Source organism: Helicoverpa zea, chromosome 31, assembly GCF_022581195.2.
Source record: "Helicoverpa zea isolate HzStark_Cry1AcR chromosome 31, ilHelZeax1.1, whole genome shotgun sequence".
NCBI classification, from domain to species: domain Eukaryota; kingdom Metazoa; phylum Arthropoda; class Insecta; order Lepidoptera; family Noctuidae; genus Helicoverpa; species Helicoverpa zea.
In genome coordinates, this window is record NC_061482.1 from 1,590,961 (window position 1) to 1,609,390 (window position 18,430).

An 18,430-nucleotide genomic window follows, 5' to 3' on the forward strand; every position below is an offset into this window, starting at 1 on the left:
AATGTTCCAACTAAAGTTAACTTGCACTGGAGTAGAGAGAGTTCGGAGAACACGACCGAAGCGGACGACGAGCAAAGTGCGAATGGCGGCACGTAGCGGCGAGCCATGGCGTTTGGTGCGAGAGGGGCGCGGGCGGCGGCGCGAGGGGGGGGGGGGGCGCGGGGCGGGCGGCGCGCGCAGAGAAAGGACGCGAGTGGTGATGTAATCGCGATCGATGCACTCCGCGCTGCCGTGCGCCACCTTTGATCAACTATGAGCAACTACCTGCCATAGGGGGGGCGCACTTATCGACGGCCTCTAGTACTGCGCGTTGAGCACTAACTCTAAGCCTACGGTGAATACACCTAGTGACGTATCCAGTGATAAAGTGGAAGTCTGCTGATCTGCGGCCGTGGGAGTAGTGGATCGGCGGCTCCTATGCAAATTATTTACGAGGTCAGTGACCGTAGTACAAACACGTGCTGTAATTCACGTGTAGTAACAAAGAAAACCCGTACGCTGCATGATTTCGGAATGGGGACCGCCTTAGCGGCAGGGCATTCCGAAAGCGCGATAGAACGGCTTAGAGCATTATATGTGGTCGGCCGTCGACGTAGAGTTGGTACCAGTCCGATATTGATCAGTTGGCTTGGTACCTACGTGGTGACGGGGCGCGCGCTCGTCGTGCGTTTCCGTAGCCCCTCGGCTTCTATGTAGGTCACACGTGTAAGCGTTATCCCCACCAGACCGGCCTTGGCTTACTTTGAACTAAATGGCATATCACCTCCCCTTCTCCTTGGGCACCGCGAAACCGCGGCTCGAGGTTTGAACTGGCGAACCTACTCGCATACCCGACTCATGCCTGCATTCATTATTTAAAATTTTGTAAGTATTTTATAAGCGTTACTGACATGGAACTGCGCTCCAATTATCAATTTTTTTAGGGGCTTTATTCTACCGAGTCAAGTCAAATAACATTTTATTATTTATTTTCGTAAATAGACAATAGGCACAGTAATTTTATGTTTCTATGAAGTGTGAATAAAATATTTATTTAGGAAGAAAATAGATAAAACATCGTAAAATATGGCTTGTGGTGCCGCGGGGGTGCAAGGACCATAGGGCGTGGCTCGCTCCTCCCCTAACTAGCGATACATATTTTTTCTAATAGTTACGAGTTTGGGTTTTTTGTGAATCATTTGGGATTGACGGTGCGTCTGTTAGGGATTCGTACATAAAGAATAATTTATGGTAGAAAGGAAGGAATATATTCGCCATTTTTGGATCGATATGAATTGACAAGTGGAGTGCGGGGATTGCAGGCATTGGTCGACGGCGCGGCGTAACGCGCATGTCCGAGGCGGCTGCGCGGTCCACATGACGCGGTGTTAACGATCCAAGTCAGTGTCTACGAGATCCCGCAGCCCAACGTGGCCCCACCAAATAAAACTCGCGGCTGATGATGAAAACAGCATTTCGGCCTCGTCGTATCTAGGACGGCACCCGAAATAACTAGGGCACGGTAACTGCGCAGCTGCTAACGCAACTCATAGCTGGCGGAGTCGAGCGGCCAGCCAGCGAGACCCGCGAGCAGCGGCGGCGGCGCCCGGCGGAACGGCGGCGGGGCGAGGGGAGCGGCTCTCTCTACACTGGTGAGTCCATTGCCGAAATCGACCTCTCCGCGGTACTTTCGTGCACTCTCTAATAACGCCTAAATTTATGGTAACGCGCCGATAGCAATTGGGGACGCTGAGAATCGTAATCTGAATAGGAAATCGGTGTGATTGACGGGTCTCGTGTAGTGTTCGTGAGCCAACGTCGCCGGTTCGCGCTGCCCACAAAGAAGATCGATAATTTCGAGTGTCACGGACTCCATTTTGTGTTCACTCTGTCCCTAGGTCGTGGCGACTGGACTGACTTCGTGATTCTGATCGTCCCTGGCTTGGTGCGAGGCCTGACGCGTCGGCGCCAGGAGTGCTAACTTCCCGTGTCCCTGATCCCTGAGGAGGAAGCTCTCCAGCATCATGCATCGCCTGACAGTGCGACGTCCTCGCTATTGTAGCCAATCATACTTTAACGTAAGCATCAATTATTATTTATTGCATAGTTCTTGATGTTTTTCAGAAATTATTTAACTTTTGATTATGCAGGGAAATTATATTAAGTGCAATTAGATTAAAGTCTGTTCAAGACACCAAAAAATATGTTGATGTATATACCTATCACTACCAGTAGTTGCTTTAAATGTTTATTATAAGACTAGTTGTATGTTTTAGTAATATATGTATATCTCATCAAGAAGGAACCTAAAATGTATGAAATATATTATTTTACTCTTCTTTATTTATGTTTATATTTTTTATGTCTATTGCAACCTAAGTCACCTGAGAAGGCAGTTTTTATCTAATATATACCTATATACTCATACATAAGGTTTTAATACTGTGTAGTTATTACAACATTAGCAAAAATACTGTTTAGTTTAGAGCATTCATAAAATACTTAGCAAAAATTATAAAAATACTAAATATGTATATATAGAAAACAGCTCATTTGAAATCCGTTAAATATTCCGTTATATTATTATTTTCTGTCTAGTAATGTTTTAGGTCTTCATAAAAATAATAATTTCTTTGTTAGCCAGTCATAAATAATTTAGCAGTGTGCATATAAAATACAAAAGAAAATAACTTGTGTAGATAATACTTTTAGGTAAAATGTTAATTTTGAAATAGTCTGAATTAGTGAGATATTCATTGAATGTAACTTATATTCAAAGTTAAAACTCTATAGTTTATAGCAGTTAACTTTAAATCAATGAAAATTAGTCTGAAATAAATTATTTACATACTTGTGTGTATTTTAAGTAAATATATAAACAAAAGTAGTTACCCAATTATACTTGAATGAATCAAAATTTCTGTGCTTTTATGCCTAATATCATATGAAAAAAAGAAACCTTTTTTGCAGTTAGTAAAAAAATAGTAGGTAGTAAAAATAAAGATATAAAGAATTACTAACAGTATACAAAAAAAAGAATGCCAATATTTAATCGCCAATATTTATGAATGTGTTAATTTTATTATTTTCTTTTGAATATTTCTCTTGTCTATGTTTTTTTAATCATCTGATTTCAATGAAGCCTATTATATATATCAGCAGAGCTCTAAAATAATATAACTAAACAGGTTTTAAATGCAGGAATAGTTGGTCTTCCTGGGTGCATTCCTTCCTATTGTGTTCAGTTAACCTACAAGGGTAGTTAGGGCAGCTTTGGTAGGTATTATAATAGTTATGATAGTAAGTTATATTTCCGCGTGACTACCAAACGCATTACCTATTCTTTCTTTCTCTTTGTTTGGATAACTACAACTGCACATCACGTGTTTTATGAAACTTCGGATGTTTTTATAACTGCTTGCTATTGGATATTATTTATTATTGTTAACCAATGAGATTCATACTGGAAGGCGTTTCAGTATTATTATCAAACAATGCATTCCGCAATAGCTAACATTATCATTCGATGTAACGTGCGGCCACACGATTTCCTATTGTTTTCTTTATTTCCAAGTTTAAGTACCGTTACGACGAAATTGCGGTAGATAACGTGTGCTCATACGCCGAATAGTTTGGCAGACATAGTTGGAATCGTGTTAACTAAACATGAGATAGGCGACAGAGTAGGTACTGAAGCGCTTTGAACACCGCGGCCGCTGATAACGAACGTTACGCGGAACTGTGTGATAAGCGCGGCTAAACCCGCCACGCGAGCCGCCAGCACTCGTAACTCGAGCCTCAACAGAAGGTTAAACGTACCCACTGTACTAGTCACTCGTATCAAATGCCCCACTAATTTAATTACCACCAAATACCAAGTCGGAAAATTGAAAAAAGTTTCCACGAAAACACGAGTTTGAAAAGAAAACTGTAACTCGGAGCTACCGTGAAATTGCGCCAGCAAAAGAAAAGTACGTGAAAAGAAAAGAAAATCGCCGAAATAAAAGTGCGGTGTCGCGTGTGGTGTCGCGCAGCGGGACTCACCTGACGCGGCTTCTCGGGCTTCAGTCGGCGCTGTTGTGGAGGCAGCGGCTGCCATGTTCAGTATATTTATGACAGCCGGCGCGGGCAGGACGCGGGCGCGCAGACCACGTCGACGCAGCCCGATGCCGCATTGTGCTCTATAGTGTGTACGTATGCGCGCCGCCCCCGCCCCGCGCACGCTAACTCCTCCGCCTCTTCTAACTCGCCAGCGAAACGACCTAACCGCTGCTCCAACACGCCACATTCAAACACACCCTTTAGGCCTCGATGCCTCCAAAGAAATGGTATCTCTATGGCAACGCTGCAATGGTTTATGCGGCATTTGTCTGCCATATTGCCAGAACCCGTCGATAATTCGGTTCGTACCGAAAACTGTTGGCTCGGAGTTACTTCGCGCCCTACTGCCGGGGTCATGTTATCACGCGACACACTTCTACACAAAGCGAACCTAATTAATACGATATTCTTGCTTTATTTAGACGATATAATGGGCTCCTTGTTGCAAATTGAAATGTAATGATGATAAGCAAAAAATAATAACTACACTAGTATATGTTTTATAATTTAGATCTGAAATACAACGAAGTAGAAAGAGAAATAACAAACAATATTAGTTGGCGTACGTATTCACAGTTGGTACTTATAACGTAGAGTATCAGGCGCTTACAATGGATCGAGGGCGCGCTGAAGTGAGCCACAATGGATGCGTTATCTCAGATATTGTTATGACCTTACTATTGCGTCGTATATCTAGGAGTTTTCCAGTATTATGTTCATTATTTGTTTGTTACGTTACGTTAATTTAAAGAAGAATATTATAATATTTTAGACACTGTAACAAAGTTATCAATCTAAATATATAAAACTCAAAGGTGACTGACTGACTGACTGACTGACATAGTGATCTATCAACGCACAGCTGAAACCACTGGACGGATCGGGCTGAAATTTGGCATGCAGGTAGATGTTATGACGTAGGCATCCGCTAAGAAAGGATTTTGATCAATTCTACCCCCAAGGGGATAAAATAGGGGATGAAAGTTTGTATGAAACTTTGTCAATTTTAAACCGATCGGACTGAGACTTTGCATGCATAAAGCTACTATGGCGTAGGCAACTCTTAAGAAAGGATTTTGATAAATTCCATCCCTAAGGGGATAAAATAGGGGATGAAAGTTTGTATACATCTTCTTAGATTTGTACACGCTAATCTTCCGAACTACTGAACGGATTTCAATGATTTTTTCTTTGTTGTATCAGTATTAAGCCTGGTCAACATATAGGCTATAATTTATCTTCGAAACTTGAAGACCTGATGCAGAACTCCAACAGACCAACAAAACTATAAGAGATACAAAAATGGTGCCATGGCAAAAATTGTTTCATATGATGAGCATTTTCAGCTGAGATAATAAATTTTAAGATCTGGAACACCTGATGTGGAACCCCAAGAGCCCAGCTTCTCTATACCATATACAGGTATGACGTTTTAGCAAAAGTTGTTCAATTTGATAAGCACTTTCTATTGACTTACACAAATTGAAGATCTAAAACACCTGATGTGGAACTCCAGGGGCCCAGCTAGACTATAGCATATAGAGGTATGACGTTTTAGAAAAAGTTGTTCAATCTGATAAGCACTCTCTGTTGACTTATAAAAATTGAACCACACCTACACCTGATGTGGAACTCCAGGAGCCCAGCTAGAACCATGACGGGGGTAGGTCTCACGCCTCTGGTTTGGCTTGGCCGTCCAGAGTGGAGTCGCTAGAGCAGGATTAGAAGCCCTGCTCGGAGGGTAGGTGCCTCATGGTAAGCACAGGGAGCGCGTAATCTGCGTTTAAAGTCCACCGAGGTATCCTCACCCTTCAGCTCATACTTGAGAGATTGGTTCTCTACCCACTAAACCACCACGACTTCTACTAAGTCACCACGACTTTGTCATCTATTTAATGTTTTTTTACGTAATAATACTTGTGTAATATTTTTGCCACACACAAATGCGGACTAATTAGAATCACTACTTTTATCCCTATGGTCACGTCTATTGCGGTTCAGTTCTCAGCGTTTTGTTTAATCTGCTGTGCTTTTGCTGTTAAAGTACAAAAATTAAGTATATAGAACGTTTCTCTTCGGTCCCTTAAAATTCAATATCAGACTATTCAGATCTTTGATTTTGCTGACCCCGTAGTCGCTGGCATAAGGGACAGGATCCGCGTACGAAGTCGCGGGCAGAAGCTAGTTCTCCTATATATCTTACAAAATATATTTACATGAGAAAAAAAATGTCCGTAGATACAAGAACTAATTGACGATATAATACAAATACGAAAAAAGAATTTAACATTCACTCCTAGCATTTATGAATACACTGAAGTTTCATAATTCTCATAAATCAATCTTTGTTTTATTTCTATCTTCTATTTATTCTTAGAAGTATCCTAACTTATAGATATATTTCTCCTACAGAAACCAATCTGCCCCTGCGAGAAGGTTACTCCTAAGCCTCTGAAGGCTTACCCGGTGCCTCAACCCTGGGTAAGTAGTACGTACCTACTACTGCAAGAGTTTGGCGGATCCCACACTACGCGCAAATGTAACTACGCACTATAACTATAGGTAGTATTGATGTATGTTGAGAGTTTCAGAGTGAGATCCGTGATAGTGTGGGATCCGCTTTATTTTTGCTATAAACATACATTAAATGAAAGCTTACGTTTTTAAAGTACCGTGAATTTACAATTAATCATTTTTCACAGTGTTATTTTCTAGGGCATACTCTTACTTCTCATATTCATTAAAATATAGTAAAAAATCTATATCATGAAAGCAAACACTATCTAAAACATAACAAAATTTTAATATTCAGTGTTTAAATAAAGCATTCCCAAATTAAGAAATCAATAATTAATATCCAACATTGTTCAACATCCATTCTGTTTTAATATCAGTAATGTCATTCAAATAAGCAACGAACTACATCACATCGAATAGGTACATACAAAACAACACCACACATGTATTTTTACATACATTTTCCGTATACTTATTTCTAAGCATCTCCGAGCGAAAGTAGGTCAGCAGCCTTCGTATATTTGGTACCTCCGACCCGACACTTCCTCTATATGCGTATAAATATATATTCTATAGATATATACTCGTAAAACGAGAGTTTGTTATTTGTAAATGTCAATAGGATTTGAGAATTTGACTATCAAATATAGCTCAATTATTCATGAATAGTATGCTATTTAAGATACCTACTTATGAAACCGCAAAATGAAAATAGTACGAACACTAAATGAAATGCTAAATCGAAAAAGCTAAAAATAGACCAAATAATAGCGCTTCGAAGTAAAAAAACTGGAATGAATGAATCTGGAAAAAGCTGATTAAAAGCTTAGCTGGAATCCAGGTCGCAATGATTGAATTTTCTCAAATGAATGCAGTCTGCCACCGTACAATTGATTCATTAAAATTCTTTGCCGCTTAATAAAAGATTGCGGAGAAAGAAAGTTCTTTAAGTGAGAACGATAATCTAAATGTTAATTAGACATTGAAATGAAATAGATAGGATTTAAACTAAACATTTTAAGAAACCATGTTTATTTTGTCACTCACGTATTTTGTTAAACGACGTTCTTTGTAAAGACTATTCTTTGTAATGCTATTTTTAAAGACGCCAACGCTACGTAGCCTACGTATAGATTCCGCGTAGTCGCGGCGTAGTTGTTCGTAGAAGCACTACGAGCGTAGGCGATACGTAGTCGCGGCGTAGTCGTACGTAGCAGCGCTCCGTGTGTAGGCAAAACGTAGACGCGTCGTAGTCACTGCGTAGTCATAGCTATTTTATTTTCACATCAATACGCGTTATTTAGTCTTGTCTAAATATCGATAGCTATATACTTCAAAAACATAATACACACCAATAACTTAGTAAGCTTATAGAAAAAATAATGTCTACTTCACATCACACAATGAAAAATATCATAGATAATATTTTTTAAAGTATCCACAATAATTATTCAGGTTACCTTCAACGGGGACGAAGACCAATCGATTTACGAGATCTCAGCCAAGATGGCGGCATTGGAAGTAGAAGGAGCTCAACGAGCGAAGAAAGCGAAGAAAGAAGAATCGGTGGATGATGAGGCAAGCTCTGCTGAGAGCGATGCCAGCATCGAGTGTGAGGTCGAAGATAGCAATGACGATGACTTTACTGAATCTGACAGCGAGACCGCTGAGGCTTGCGCGTCCCTGGTCGCGATACCGGCAGGGGAGGTTGGTTTCAACATTTATTATTTTTACACTTCGATTTTTTTGTCTCATTTAATTTTGTTGTAAGTAGCCTCGAAAAGTTGAGTTTGAATCTAATGATTTTTTGCCTACTTTTTTCTTACAAAATTCGTATTTTACCTACTTATTTAGGTTTAAATTATATAAAAAAGTTATGGTAATAGTCAACGTTATTTATCGAGCGTTCAACTGCCCCGTGTGTATCACGGCGCACCTAATGGGGATTCTAAGAAGTAGTTCTTTGCGACAAAATCGTGTACGCACATAGGTATTCCGATTACTTTATAGCAATCCCTTTCCCTGAGTCCATTAAGCTGTGATCTCACGGGTACACATGCCCGTCATAACTTGTGTGCGTAAGGAGGTCAATACTAATACCTACTATACCTACCTGCAGTCTCAGGTGAAAGAGAAAGTTCCCATGTTGTTGTTACGGACGGAATTCCAACGTTTTACTATTTCACTTTCCCCTGCTCTCGATTCTTTTTGCCGCTACCATAAATATTATTTCGAATACGAACGTTTTCAGAATATAGTTCAAGGCTTTCAGCGTAAACGTATAGTAGTTGCTTACGTATAGTAGTGCGTGGTTAAAATATGAGTTTCAGTTCTCAAATAAGGCAAAGGCAGTGACTTAAATACGGCTGAGGATTAGGATCCACAAGCGGCGGTCGTACTCATGTAAAGCAGGAAATAAATAGGTCGCGGGGGCACGGGATCCCGTGGGGTGGCTCGTGCTCCGCGGGGGGTGGCTGCGGCCCTTCTGGAGGGGGCGAGGGGGCTGCCAAACTAGGTGGCCTACATGCTCACGGAACCCGGTCCGCTGAACAGCGCTTTTTCATCGGGGGCACACCGCTGTAAATGAATTATTTGAATCTTCCACCCGCGGGACACGGCTGCTTATTTATCTTGTTATGTTTGTAAGCTCTGGAGAAAACGTTTTTTGACGTTTAATCATACAGTGACAAAGAAGTAAGGAACATTTATAAAAGTTTTAGCTAAGCACTAAATAAAAATGACTCCTTTCAGACATCCTTCAGTAGTGAGTACTCAGTACTTCAGTGTAGCACTGTCCCCACTGGAAAATGTAAAGGAAAACAAGAACTCCTTTATAAAAACCCCTTTTAAAACCGTGCACGTAAATAAAATTTCAGCCTGAATCGTCACGAAAAGGCCCCTTTGGATTATAAATAGAGTTGGCCACGTGTTCGTAGATATAAGTGTGTAGCACAATGCACCTCTTGACACGTTCGCGAATCTAGCGCAGTGTGAATGGGCCCCATTTCGCGCACTCGGCAAATACACGCGTAGGTATATTTTTCTGCTATGTCAGTTATAAGGATGGATTTATTGCTGTTCTTATTAAATGTGAATGATGAATTAAAGTTATGAAATCGAAGAATGTGTCGTGACCGATATTTCTTCTGATTAGTAGCAGTTTGTAGTGAGGTTTGGGCGGATTTTCAGAAGAACAAAAATAACACAAATACTTTAGATATTAGTGTAGTATAAAATTAGTGTGTCTTTTTAATGTTTATTATTAGTCATACCTAATTTCAGTACCCATTTAGGAATTTCATCGCAATTCCGCCCCATTCACTTTTTCAGTGAACGGAGAAAAACATTCAACTTAAACAGTTAAAGTCTCTCTGCGATTCAAATCTACAATAAAAAAATATATTTTATATTTTTTTTTCATATTCACAATCCATCATTACCTAGACATTCAATAAGCTTCCGCCCGCGGCTTCGCCCGCGTATAGTTCGGTAATATCGCGTTTCTGAGAGAATTCTTCAAAAGTCCGAGATAAAAACTATCTTATGTTCTTTCTCAAGGTCAACTCTATCTCTGTACCAATTTTATTAAAATTTGTTCAGTGGTTTAGACATGAAAGCGTAACAGATAGACATACAGAGTTACTTTCGCATTTATAATATTAGTAGGGATTCATCTACAAATTCATAATTATTTATCACTTCTTGTCAATCATACCCAATCTTTGACTTGCATAAAAAACGTCTGGCATCATTATCAGTGCACGATAAAAAAGTAAATATTTTTGTTTAACAATTGCAATAAATCGCATCAAATATACAACATGAAAAATACATAAGTTCAAGGTAGTTAAACAAGATAAGTTCAATCAAATCAGTTTCTGCACTGGTTTTAACTGGTAAAGTGCATCGGGGGCTATCCTTTGTTTGTCTCAATCAATCAATTATTACTCATCATTATTTGCAATTACAAAGAGTTTAGAATTGTGAATCCGCTTGGCAACCAATATTTGTGTGAGAAAGAGTTTAGGCTACTGTTTGATATAGATGCTGTAGTCAATATTTCTTAAGTCATAGTCATCAGCCCATGGCAGTCCACTACTGGTTGGCCGTCTTCCTCATATATTTAGTTTTTATCCCCAATTTTGAAATTGACACTCCTTTGGTGTCATTCCTCCGAAACACGTAGCTTGATCGGCATGAGGTTATATTCGTTGAAATCGTTTTTTTTTATATCAGCTAATATTGCTGTTCATACCTTTAAACTACTTTTTATATAAAAAAAATAACAAAATACGGTAAGTTGTAGGTAATAGAAGCTTTAACTAAAAAAAAATCATTCAACCAAACTAAAAATGTCGTCGTGGAATATTTTTCTAGGCATATCTCGAACAGGTACGTCGGGGCTCACTGTTAGACTCGCAGTGCTGTAAATGAGAAGAATTTGGAAAAAGCAATGGCGTAGGCACTCCATCATCTTGGTCCGCGTAGTGACGCCCATTTAGGAAGGTCGATTGGCGACGCGAAGCCGCCGCGTGGGCTGGACTCGCCGCTCAGACTGGCTGACGACAGACTGGGCCTTCCACCAGCCCTGAACCGTTCGTAATGAACAGGTACAGTGTAGCCAATATCCTACAGCCAAGCGACTGCCCACGCACATGTATTCTGTCTATGGCGAATTTTATAACCACACTAATTTCTATAACAGCTGTGCCCATCACTTCGCGTCGTCATTCGACATTTGTTGTTCTTTTATTATTTCGAGTCAGTTGTTCAACTTTCTTTCTATTTGGTTCAAAGGTTTTTCTTTACAGTTTTGTATTAGTTCGTTCGTCCACAGAATTATTTGTAAGTCGTTTTCCGTTTTGCATTTACAGCACCGTTTTTTCAAGAATTCTACACAACATCGGCCTGTTTACAACAAAGTTTGGTACAGGGTTGCCTTAAATACACACGAATGTTTTGAACAGCTTTGGGATAATAAAGAAAGGTCGATGAATCCTAACATAATATTACAAAATTGGAAAGCTGCACACGATAACCAACTTTTGATGAACACATATTAAAAAGACATTATAGTGCCAAAAGCACGTGTTTTTGGAGGGAAACGTTATTTGTTTTCACATACTATTAGTTACTTATAACTAACTAAAATGTCACATTATGTACTGTAATATTTGATGTGAAAATTGACCATGTAGTTACCTTCTTTAAAATTCACAAATAAGTAATCGTACCTATATGTATTCATGATCAATTCCTATTAACAACATTTATAATCCTAATGCTTGCGCACTAAGTTGTGTTATTTGATAGTTTGTGAATAAAATATAAAATTGCACAAAGCTTAGCAAAATATGTGTGACATGTGAGTATGATGTTGTCGGTAGGTGGCGTCGGAAGAAATATGACTGACGCCGGATCTCGAGGCCGCTGCTGCCTCGCCGGCCGCCGCTGCCTCGCCCGCCGGTGCCGCGGGGGACAGTTGACTGCCGCGGACCGCGCGGCACCCCGCTGGCGGGCCCGGCCGCGCCGTCACCAGGCCGCCACTGCCCCGCGGTCACTGGGGCCCTCCCATGCGTCGGCTCGAGCTCAACGATGCCACTTATAGAAAAGTAGTGGCGAGCACCGAGAACATTCTGCGGCGTCTCCTCGTCACCAAGCGATACGACTCCATCAGCAACTTCCTAGATCTGTACGAGGAGTACAAGCGCTCGGGCTGCGGGTCGCTGCGAGATCTGTACGAGCGGTACGAGGCCACGACGCGGCCGCAAGCATTGGGGGACACGTGCGTGGGCCTCGCGCTGGAACTGATGCGCCGCTGGCAGTGCCTGGAGAGTCGCTTCCCCGGTCTGCGCGCCGCCACCTGCCTCATGTCCTGCGAGGAGACCGTGCCCTACGTCTGCTACGACTTCGAGGTCTGCGCGGGACCCTTTGATCTCCTCGCCCCCGACAAGGAGCACGTTATGGTCGGTGTGCACATCACACTAAACGGCAGGCTTGGTATTCTGATCGCAGACCCTGGCTACCACGTGGCAAGAACAGTCACAGTGATGGTCGACCAGCAGAGCCCCCACACGGGCTGGTTTAATCATATTACGGAGCCGGAACAAATAAAAGACTATTCCTACAGTTTTTGTGAGGGTAGTTTGAGCTATGTCCTCTGGAAAGAAGTCATCAATAGAGAAGGAAAATATAAATACACGACTTCGTTGATTTATGTTGGTAGGCCTTACTGCGGTGGTATCACAGTAACAGAGAAAAGAAACCTTGTCTACAAGTTAAAGAGTTTGGTGCATCGTGCACACAACGGCGTCTCTGTTGCAGGTTTATATGTCTTCTTGAGCACACCATTCAGAGATGCAAAAATCAATTTATTTTATTATAGTAAAAAAGCAAAAATAAAAAAAAAATATAACCTCCGAAAATTTCAAGATATTGCAAGCGTAGAGGAAAACATTTTGAAAAAAATTAACATTTGTAATTCTCGTTTGGAATTACCAGACGGGAAATTACTTACAATCATAAACAAGTTGGCAAAAGCGCTATCAGATGAATCATTTACTAGCCAATGTATAGAAATCAACACGTACATCATTCAATGCAGTATTTGACAGCGGGAGAAATTGTGGGCAAAAATTAACGCTCAACTAAAGGAGCGCTATTCTGACCAGGCCCACATACTTCTGAAAGCTGGTCAAACATATGGGGCAGATAAAACAAAATCGAAGTGTTTACAAATGCAAAAGTCGGCAGTTCAGCCAAAAACAAAGATATCATGTAGAGAAAAATCCTCCTTCATGGCTCTTGAAATTCTGCCTCAAGAACTGCTGATCGGATTGCTTGAAAAAGTAAATTTCAACTCAAAAGAAGAAAATCAAATTGAACCATTGCAAACACACGACAATATCAATGTTAGTGAAATAGATAATATTCAAAATGCAAACGCTTCACGTAAACGGGATAAAGCGAGTGATGCTAAAGATCAGTTGGAAATGCTGGACGTGCAGGGTAGGGCTGGCCCGTCGAGGAAGCGGGGCAAGCCGAGTTCTGGTGCTCCCACCGAGGAGTCTGATGGGCAGGCCGCGGCCGGGCCGCCGAGAAAAAGGGGAAATGAAAATGTAGCTAACGAGCCCACAGGTGAAGCTGCTACCGGCGAAAGTAAATCCGAGTCACAGAAATGTTCCAAGGGTCAACAAGCTATGTTAGAAGTTGAAGCCCTCCCTCAAAATATATTTGAAGCTATGCTTGCTAAACTCAAAATTAAACAAAAAATATATGTTGCCAAGAAAAATAAAGAGCAGGGCGAAGCCAGTTTTTCACAACTCAGTAACCTAAGATTTGAGGGAACAAAACGGGGAGTTTCGATTTTGTATAATATAGATACGATAATGGAATATCAGGGTGTTTTTCCTCCTAGGAAGCAATTTATAATAGACATTGAAGAATTGCCTAAATGTGTATTTGATTCCTTATTTACTAGATCTGACCCTTCAGACAAAGAGGCCGGACCTTCGAGCGATGCGAGTAGGAAGACTTGCGAAGAACAGGAGAGTGATGAGGCTGAACAAAAGGAGCTTGTATCGAGTGAAGAACAAGGAGAGGTGGAGGCCAGCTGTGAACGGCCCACGGAGAGAGTCGCCATTGTAGAAGTTGAGGCTCTCCCAGCAGACCTGAACGAGAAAATGGTCGCCAAGGTCAAGATTCAGTTTGCGTGTCCGGAGGTTGAAGTTCCTATATTTCAAATAGAAGATTTGGCGAAGGTTCCTATCGAGGGTGCGTTTGATAAGCCAGGATAAGTAGGGTGTCAAATTATTTTATCTATGTAAAATTTATTGTATAAATAAAATGTTATTTTTATGTAAGTTTGTACCAGCCTAGGTGGTGAACATAATTTGAGCCGCTTTTGGGCAATTTAATAAAATAAAGTAGGGCACGACTGCTACAAAAAAGACTAGGTCGATTAACTAAACACAATGTAGGTGCCACTCACGTAGGTACGGGCCTCGCTAGGGAATTGTACGGAGATAATCTAGTGCACGTCCAATCAAATTATGTAGTTGGTGATTCGGGATGGCAGTGTGTCCGGCTACCAACGTGATCTGGGTCGCGCGGCGCGTCCTACTGCCAAACGCACACATGCAAGCATATCTACCGGCACGCACACTAGCGCACACGCCGTCCGCGGCCTCGTCACTAACTCAGCCGAAAAACTCGCGCATGCGCTCACAACACACACATACAATTTAACATTCTGCTATCGTAGGAGCAGACAGTAATTAGATCACATCAAAAACACACGGATTAAAAAAAATATCGTAGAACATGTCATGCCCAAAAAAAAATCTTTGATTGAATACGTAGGTACCTATATTTTGCAGTCTTAACTTAAATGAAAGAACAAATGAATTAAACTCTTTGTATTTATTTGTATAAAAAGTTCTTTTTTAAAGGCTGGTACTAACTCTTATACCTACTTATATTGTGTAGGTTTGTGTGTAAGTTCGTCTGATTCTCTGATCTGATTGGGTCGTCTCAAATACTAGAGGCGCCAAATATGTATGATCTATTATATATTATGAATCTATTATATATTATGAATATTGATAGATACACAGTCATCATCATCATCCTACCACTTGCTTGGAGGATGCTTTCCATCATCACCCTCCAAGCAAGTGGTAGGATGATGATGATGATGATGATAGAGTCAATGTTTTATGATTATATTCGGTGTTAATCAAATCTGCTTAATCATGATGATAATAATATAATTATATGTACCTATAAAGGATGTCAATTACCAAAATTTGTAGGTAATTGAATTATCGTAGGGAATAGGTATTTCTTTTAAAACAGAAATGTAAAAAATACCAAAAACAATATTTTTGTCCTTGTAAGTAGTGGTTTCCGTGGATTTCTGTATTTATATCAACATTGAATGTTATTTAGGTAAATACTGATTCTTTAAACATGTATTAAATATATAAGTCTTGCATTTATCACTTTAACGCTTTTAAAATGATGGCAGTCTAAAGCTAATAGGTAGCTATTTTACTATATATTTTGTTTTGTTTAAACTACAAACTTCTTTGTAAGATTATGAACCAAAAATGAAATTTCAATGCTTTACTAAATCATAAGTTAGGTTCAAAACTATGTTTATTTACCTATATATTTCGCGTTTAACTTTGCATTTTCAAGTAAACCATTTGATGCCTCGTTGATAGGCGCAATTGTGTTTGGTTAAAAGAAGCCACCTTTGGACAAGCAGAGCTTCTCGACAACATCTGTACGAACTTCAGGAATGCAAAGTTAATTGACGCGAAATGCACCAATTTTACTTAAATGTCTATTCGCTATTAGCATTTATTGTTAGGTTAAGAAACATACGAGGGCAAAAGACTTTTAAAAAAATACTTGAGACTGATCGGACTGACATTCCTGGGTTTGACAAGATGGTGATAGGACGAAAAAGTCCATAAAATAGAGAGGGGAAAAATGTGAAATTTTTAAACTATTTTGAATGTCTAGTAACTAACGTAGGTAGGTTTTATGCGTATTACGCAAATGGTCTTAATATCGAATATCGTTGTTCAATTAGATCTATTCATTGTGCAAGTCATTTATGGGATATTTTTCGCTAAAATAAACGAGTATTAATTTTCCCACATAAATATGTAGGTAAGTCCCTTTCATCCACTTAAAACGCACAGATTATATACAATAGTTAGTTAAAACTAAGTAAATTCAGTCCAAAGAAGCATTTCAGTGAAAATATCTCATAAATGCTTTTCTATGTCTACATATTCAATGGAACATAAGTGTATGATGATGTAATCAATTTTAAATCTGAATGTTAGGTTAAGCTGATATAATTGTATTACAGTAGGTAAAATATTCACATTTCGGCTTAAACCATGTGTTCAAAAACTATGTAGTAGGGTACATTGACACTTACAATACATTTTACTGTTTATAAACTCGTCAAATACCTACTCATATTTAAACAGGCTAACTGATTGTGAAGTTTTATGTAAAGCTCGAAATCTTGATTAAGTCTACAGATACAGTTGAGAACTTAGCCATACTTATGTTAATCTGAAATATCGAAGCCACAACGAATGTTTTAACTATTATTTTGATCTTTTTATCAAAGTATCGCAACAATTTTAAGTCATAGACTAGTTTGCAATCTATTTACAAAAGCCTAAATGTTTCGATTTTATTTCGCAGTAAACAATGCAAAGACCATCGTTTTGGAAATCTGTACGATCAAGGTGCTGTTAAAATTATTGTGAATAAACACTTTGGATCTACAATAACTTTGTGAAAATATTTATACTTGTAGGTAAATAAAAATTTGGAGAAATTTTCGGCCAAAAAATCTTGATACTTATACAAAATTGTAAGGTAGGTATTACATAATAAATTCACCCTACAATGTACTTGTATAGACTGTCTAATGTATGTATCGACAAAATCTTGGAAACTTGCTAATTATGTCTACATTTACCGAATTATATAAAAATAGCGAATCTCTCGTGAGATAATTTTTCTCAAAAATTATGTGTAGAGTTATAAACTGTAATATCATGACTGTTGAATTTTCTCTGCTGTATTAATATTAAATGAATGCATATGAAAAAGTGTTTTTATTTATATAAGTAGGTACATTCCCTCGTCCCCATCTAACGCAAAAATATTTTCCATTACGGTTCAAAAACCTTTTTTATTGTGACGATTTCGACACTATAGTAATTGAAGCTCGATAAACACAAAATTTTACAGACTGGAAACCAAATAAATTATTTCTAGAAATGCCTAATAGGAAAATGTATGGAAAAGTTTACATAGGTATTATAATTAAAAATCTTTTTTCTTAATCGAGACTTTCTTTTCTATATACTTGTCTTTCCTTGTGAACAACGTGAAACTACTTTAATTGCCTCTGAAAATCTGAAATAAAGTATAACAAAGAGTTAAGTATACTTACTACAATAGTATTTACCTGAGATAAGTAGGTTAGTATTTACCTGTGTTCGTATATTCAAGCACTTTGTACTGAAATAGGTAGGTCAACAGAATTTTGAGGCATGCAGCACTCAAACTGGTACCTATAGTACCTGCACTTTTTATCAGGTTTCGGATGTAACCACAAATAGGTAATATTTTTTATACTTATAACAAAACGCATGAGCATTTGAATACATTACATTAGAAAAATATGTAGGTGCAGTGCATACTTTCTATGCTCCCGTTCTATTGCTTAAAGTTAGTTTTATTTGTGTTTGATTAGGCAGCAACGCAACACTTTCCATATTACGAAATCAGACTTACGTCGTGCAATAGGTCTGCGTAGGTACTCGCCATGTCATCATATTGAGACCCTACACATGATGTAACCAACGAAATTTAAATGGGAGAGCAAAAAGGACGCGATCAATAACGAAACGCAACTTTACTATATCTAAAAACACGTATAAATAAGGCAAAAATCATTTGTTTCTTACTTTTATAATACAGAAGATAGGTACTTTATAAAAAGAGGTTGGTAACTCTAATTTTCTTCTTTGGAAAGACTTTAGCTAAGTAATGATTACGCCTTGTGTAGATATAAACAGCCTCGGCTATATTTAAAACAAAAGCCTGAAAGTATAAGCACAGATATAGCGACAAACCCACTTAAACGGATTGGGTTAAGGATTTTCAGCGGTGACCCAGATAAGTTAAGCCTTGGTTCCACTACGCGAGCTCTGACACGAGTAACCATGGAGTTTCTTGCCCGTACTTCTCTATAGGAAGCAACTTTTTAAATGGGCAACTAAATCAGGAA

The 18,430-nt window shown here is 39.3% G+C and overlaps 1 protein-coding gene across 8 annotated transcripts; it reads left to right on the top strand.

Moving 5' to 3' along the window:
- Positions 1-200: 200 nt before the first annotated feature.
- LOC124645004 lies at positions 201-17,243 on the top strand. Of its 8 annotated transcripts, none has more exons than XM_047184724.1 (6): positions 201-435; positions 1,302-1,631; positions 1,878-2,057; positions 6,493-6,561; positions 8,053-8,304; positions 11,985-17,243. In XM_047184724.1, exon 6 carries the CDS (start codon positions 12,171-12,173, stop codon positions 13,206-13,208), a length of 1,038 nt encoding a protein of 345 aa, XP_047040680.1. In that variant the 5' UTR covers positions 201-435; positions 1,302-1,631; positions 1,878-2,057; positions 6,493-6,561; positions 8,053-8,304; positions 11,985-12,170; the 3' UTR covers positions 13,209-17,243. The 8 variants fall into 8 exon arrangements, with proteins under 8 accessions (XP_047040680.1, XP_047040678.1, XP_047040685.1 ...); XM_047184723.1 differs by lacking the exon at positions 201-435 and adding an exon at positions 442-864; XM_047184722.1 differs by lacking the exon at positions 1,302-1,631.
- The last annotated feature ends 1,187 nt before the right edge of the window (positions 17,244-18,430 follow it).

Excerpts from the sequence above, each read along its gene's own strand:
- LOC124645004 (XM_047184724.1), top strand. The coding sequence starts at position 12,171 with ATGCGTCGGCTCGAGCTCAACGATGCCACTTATAGAAAAGTAGTGGCG.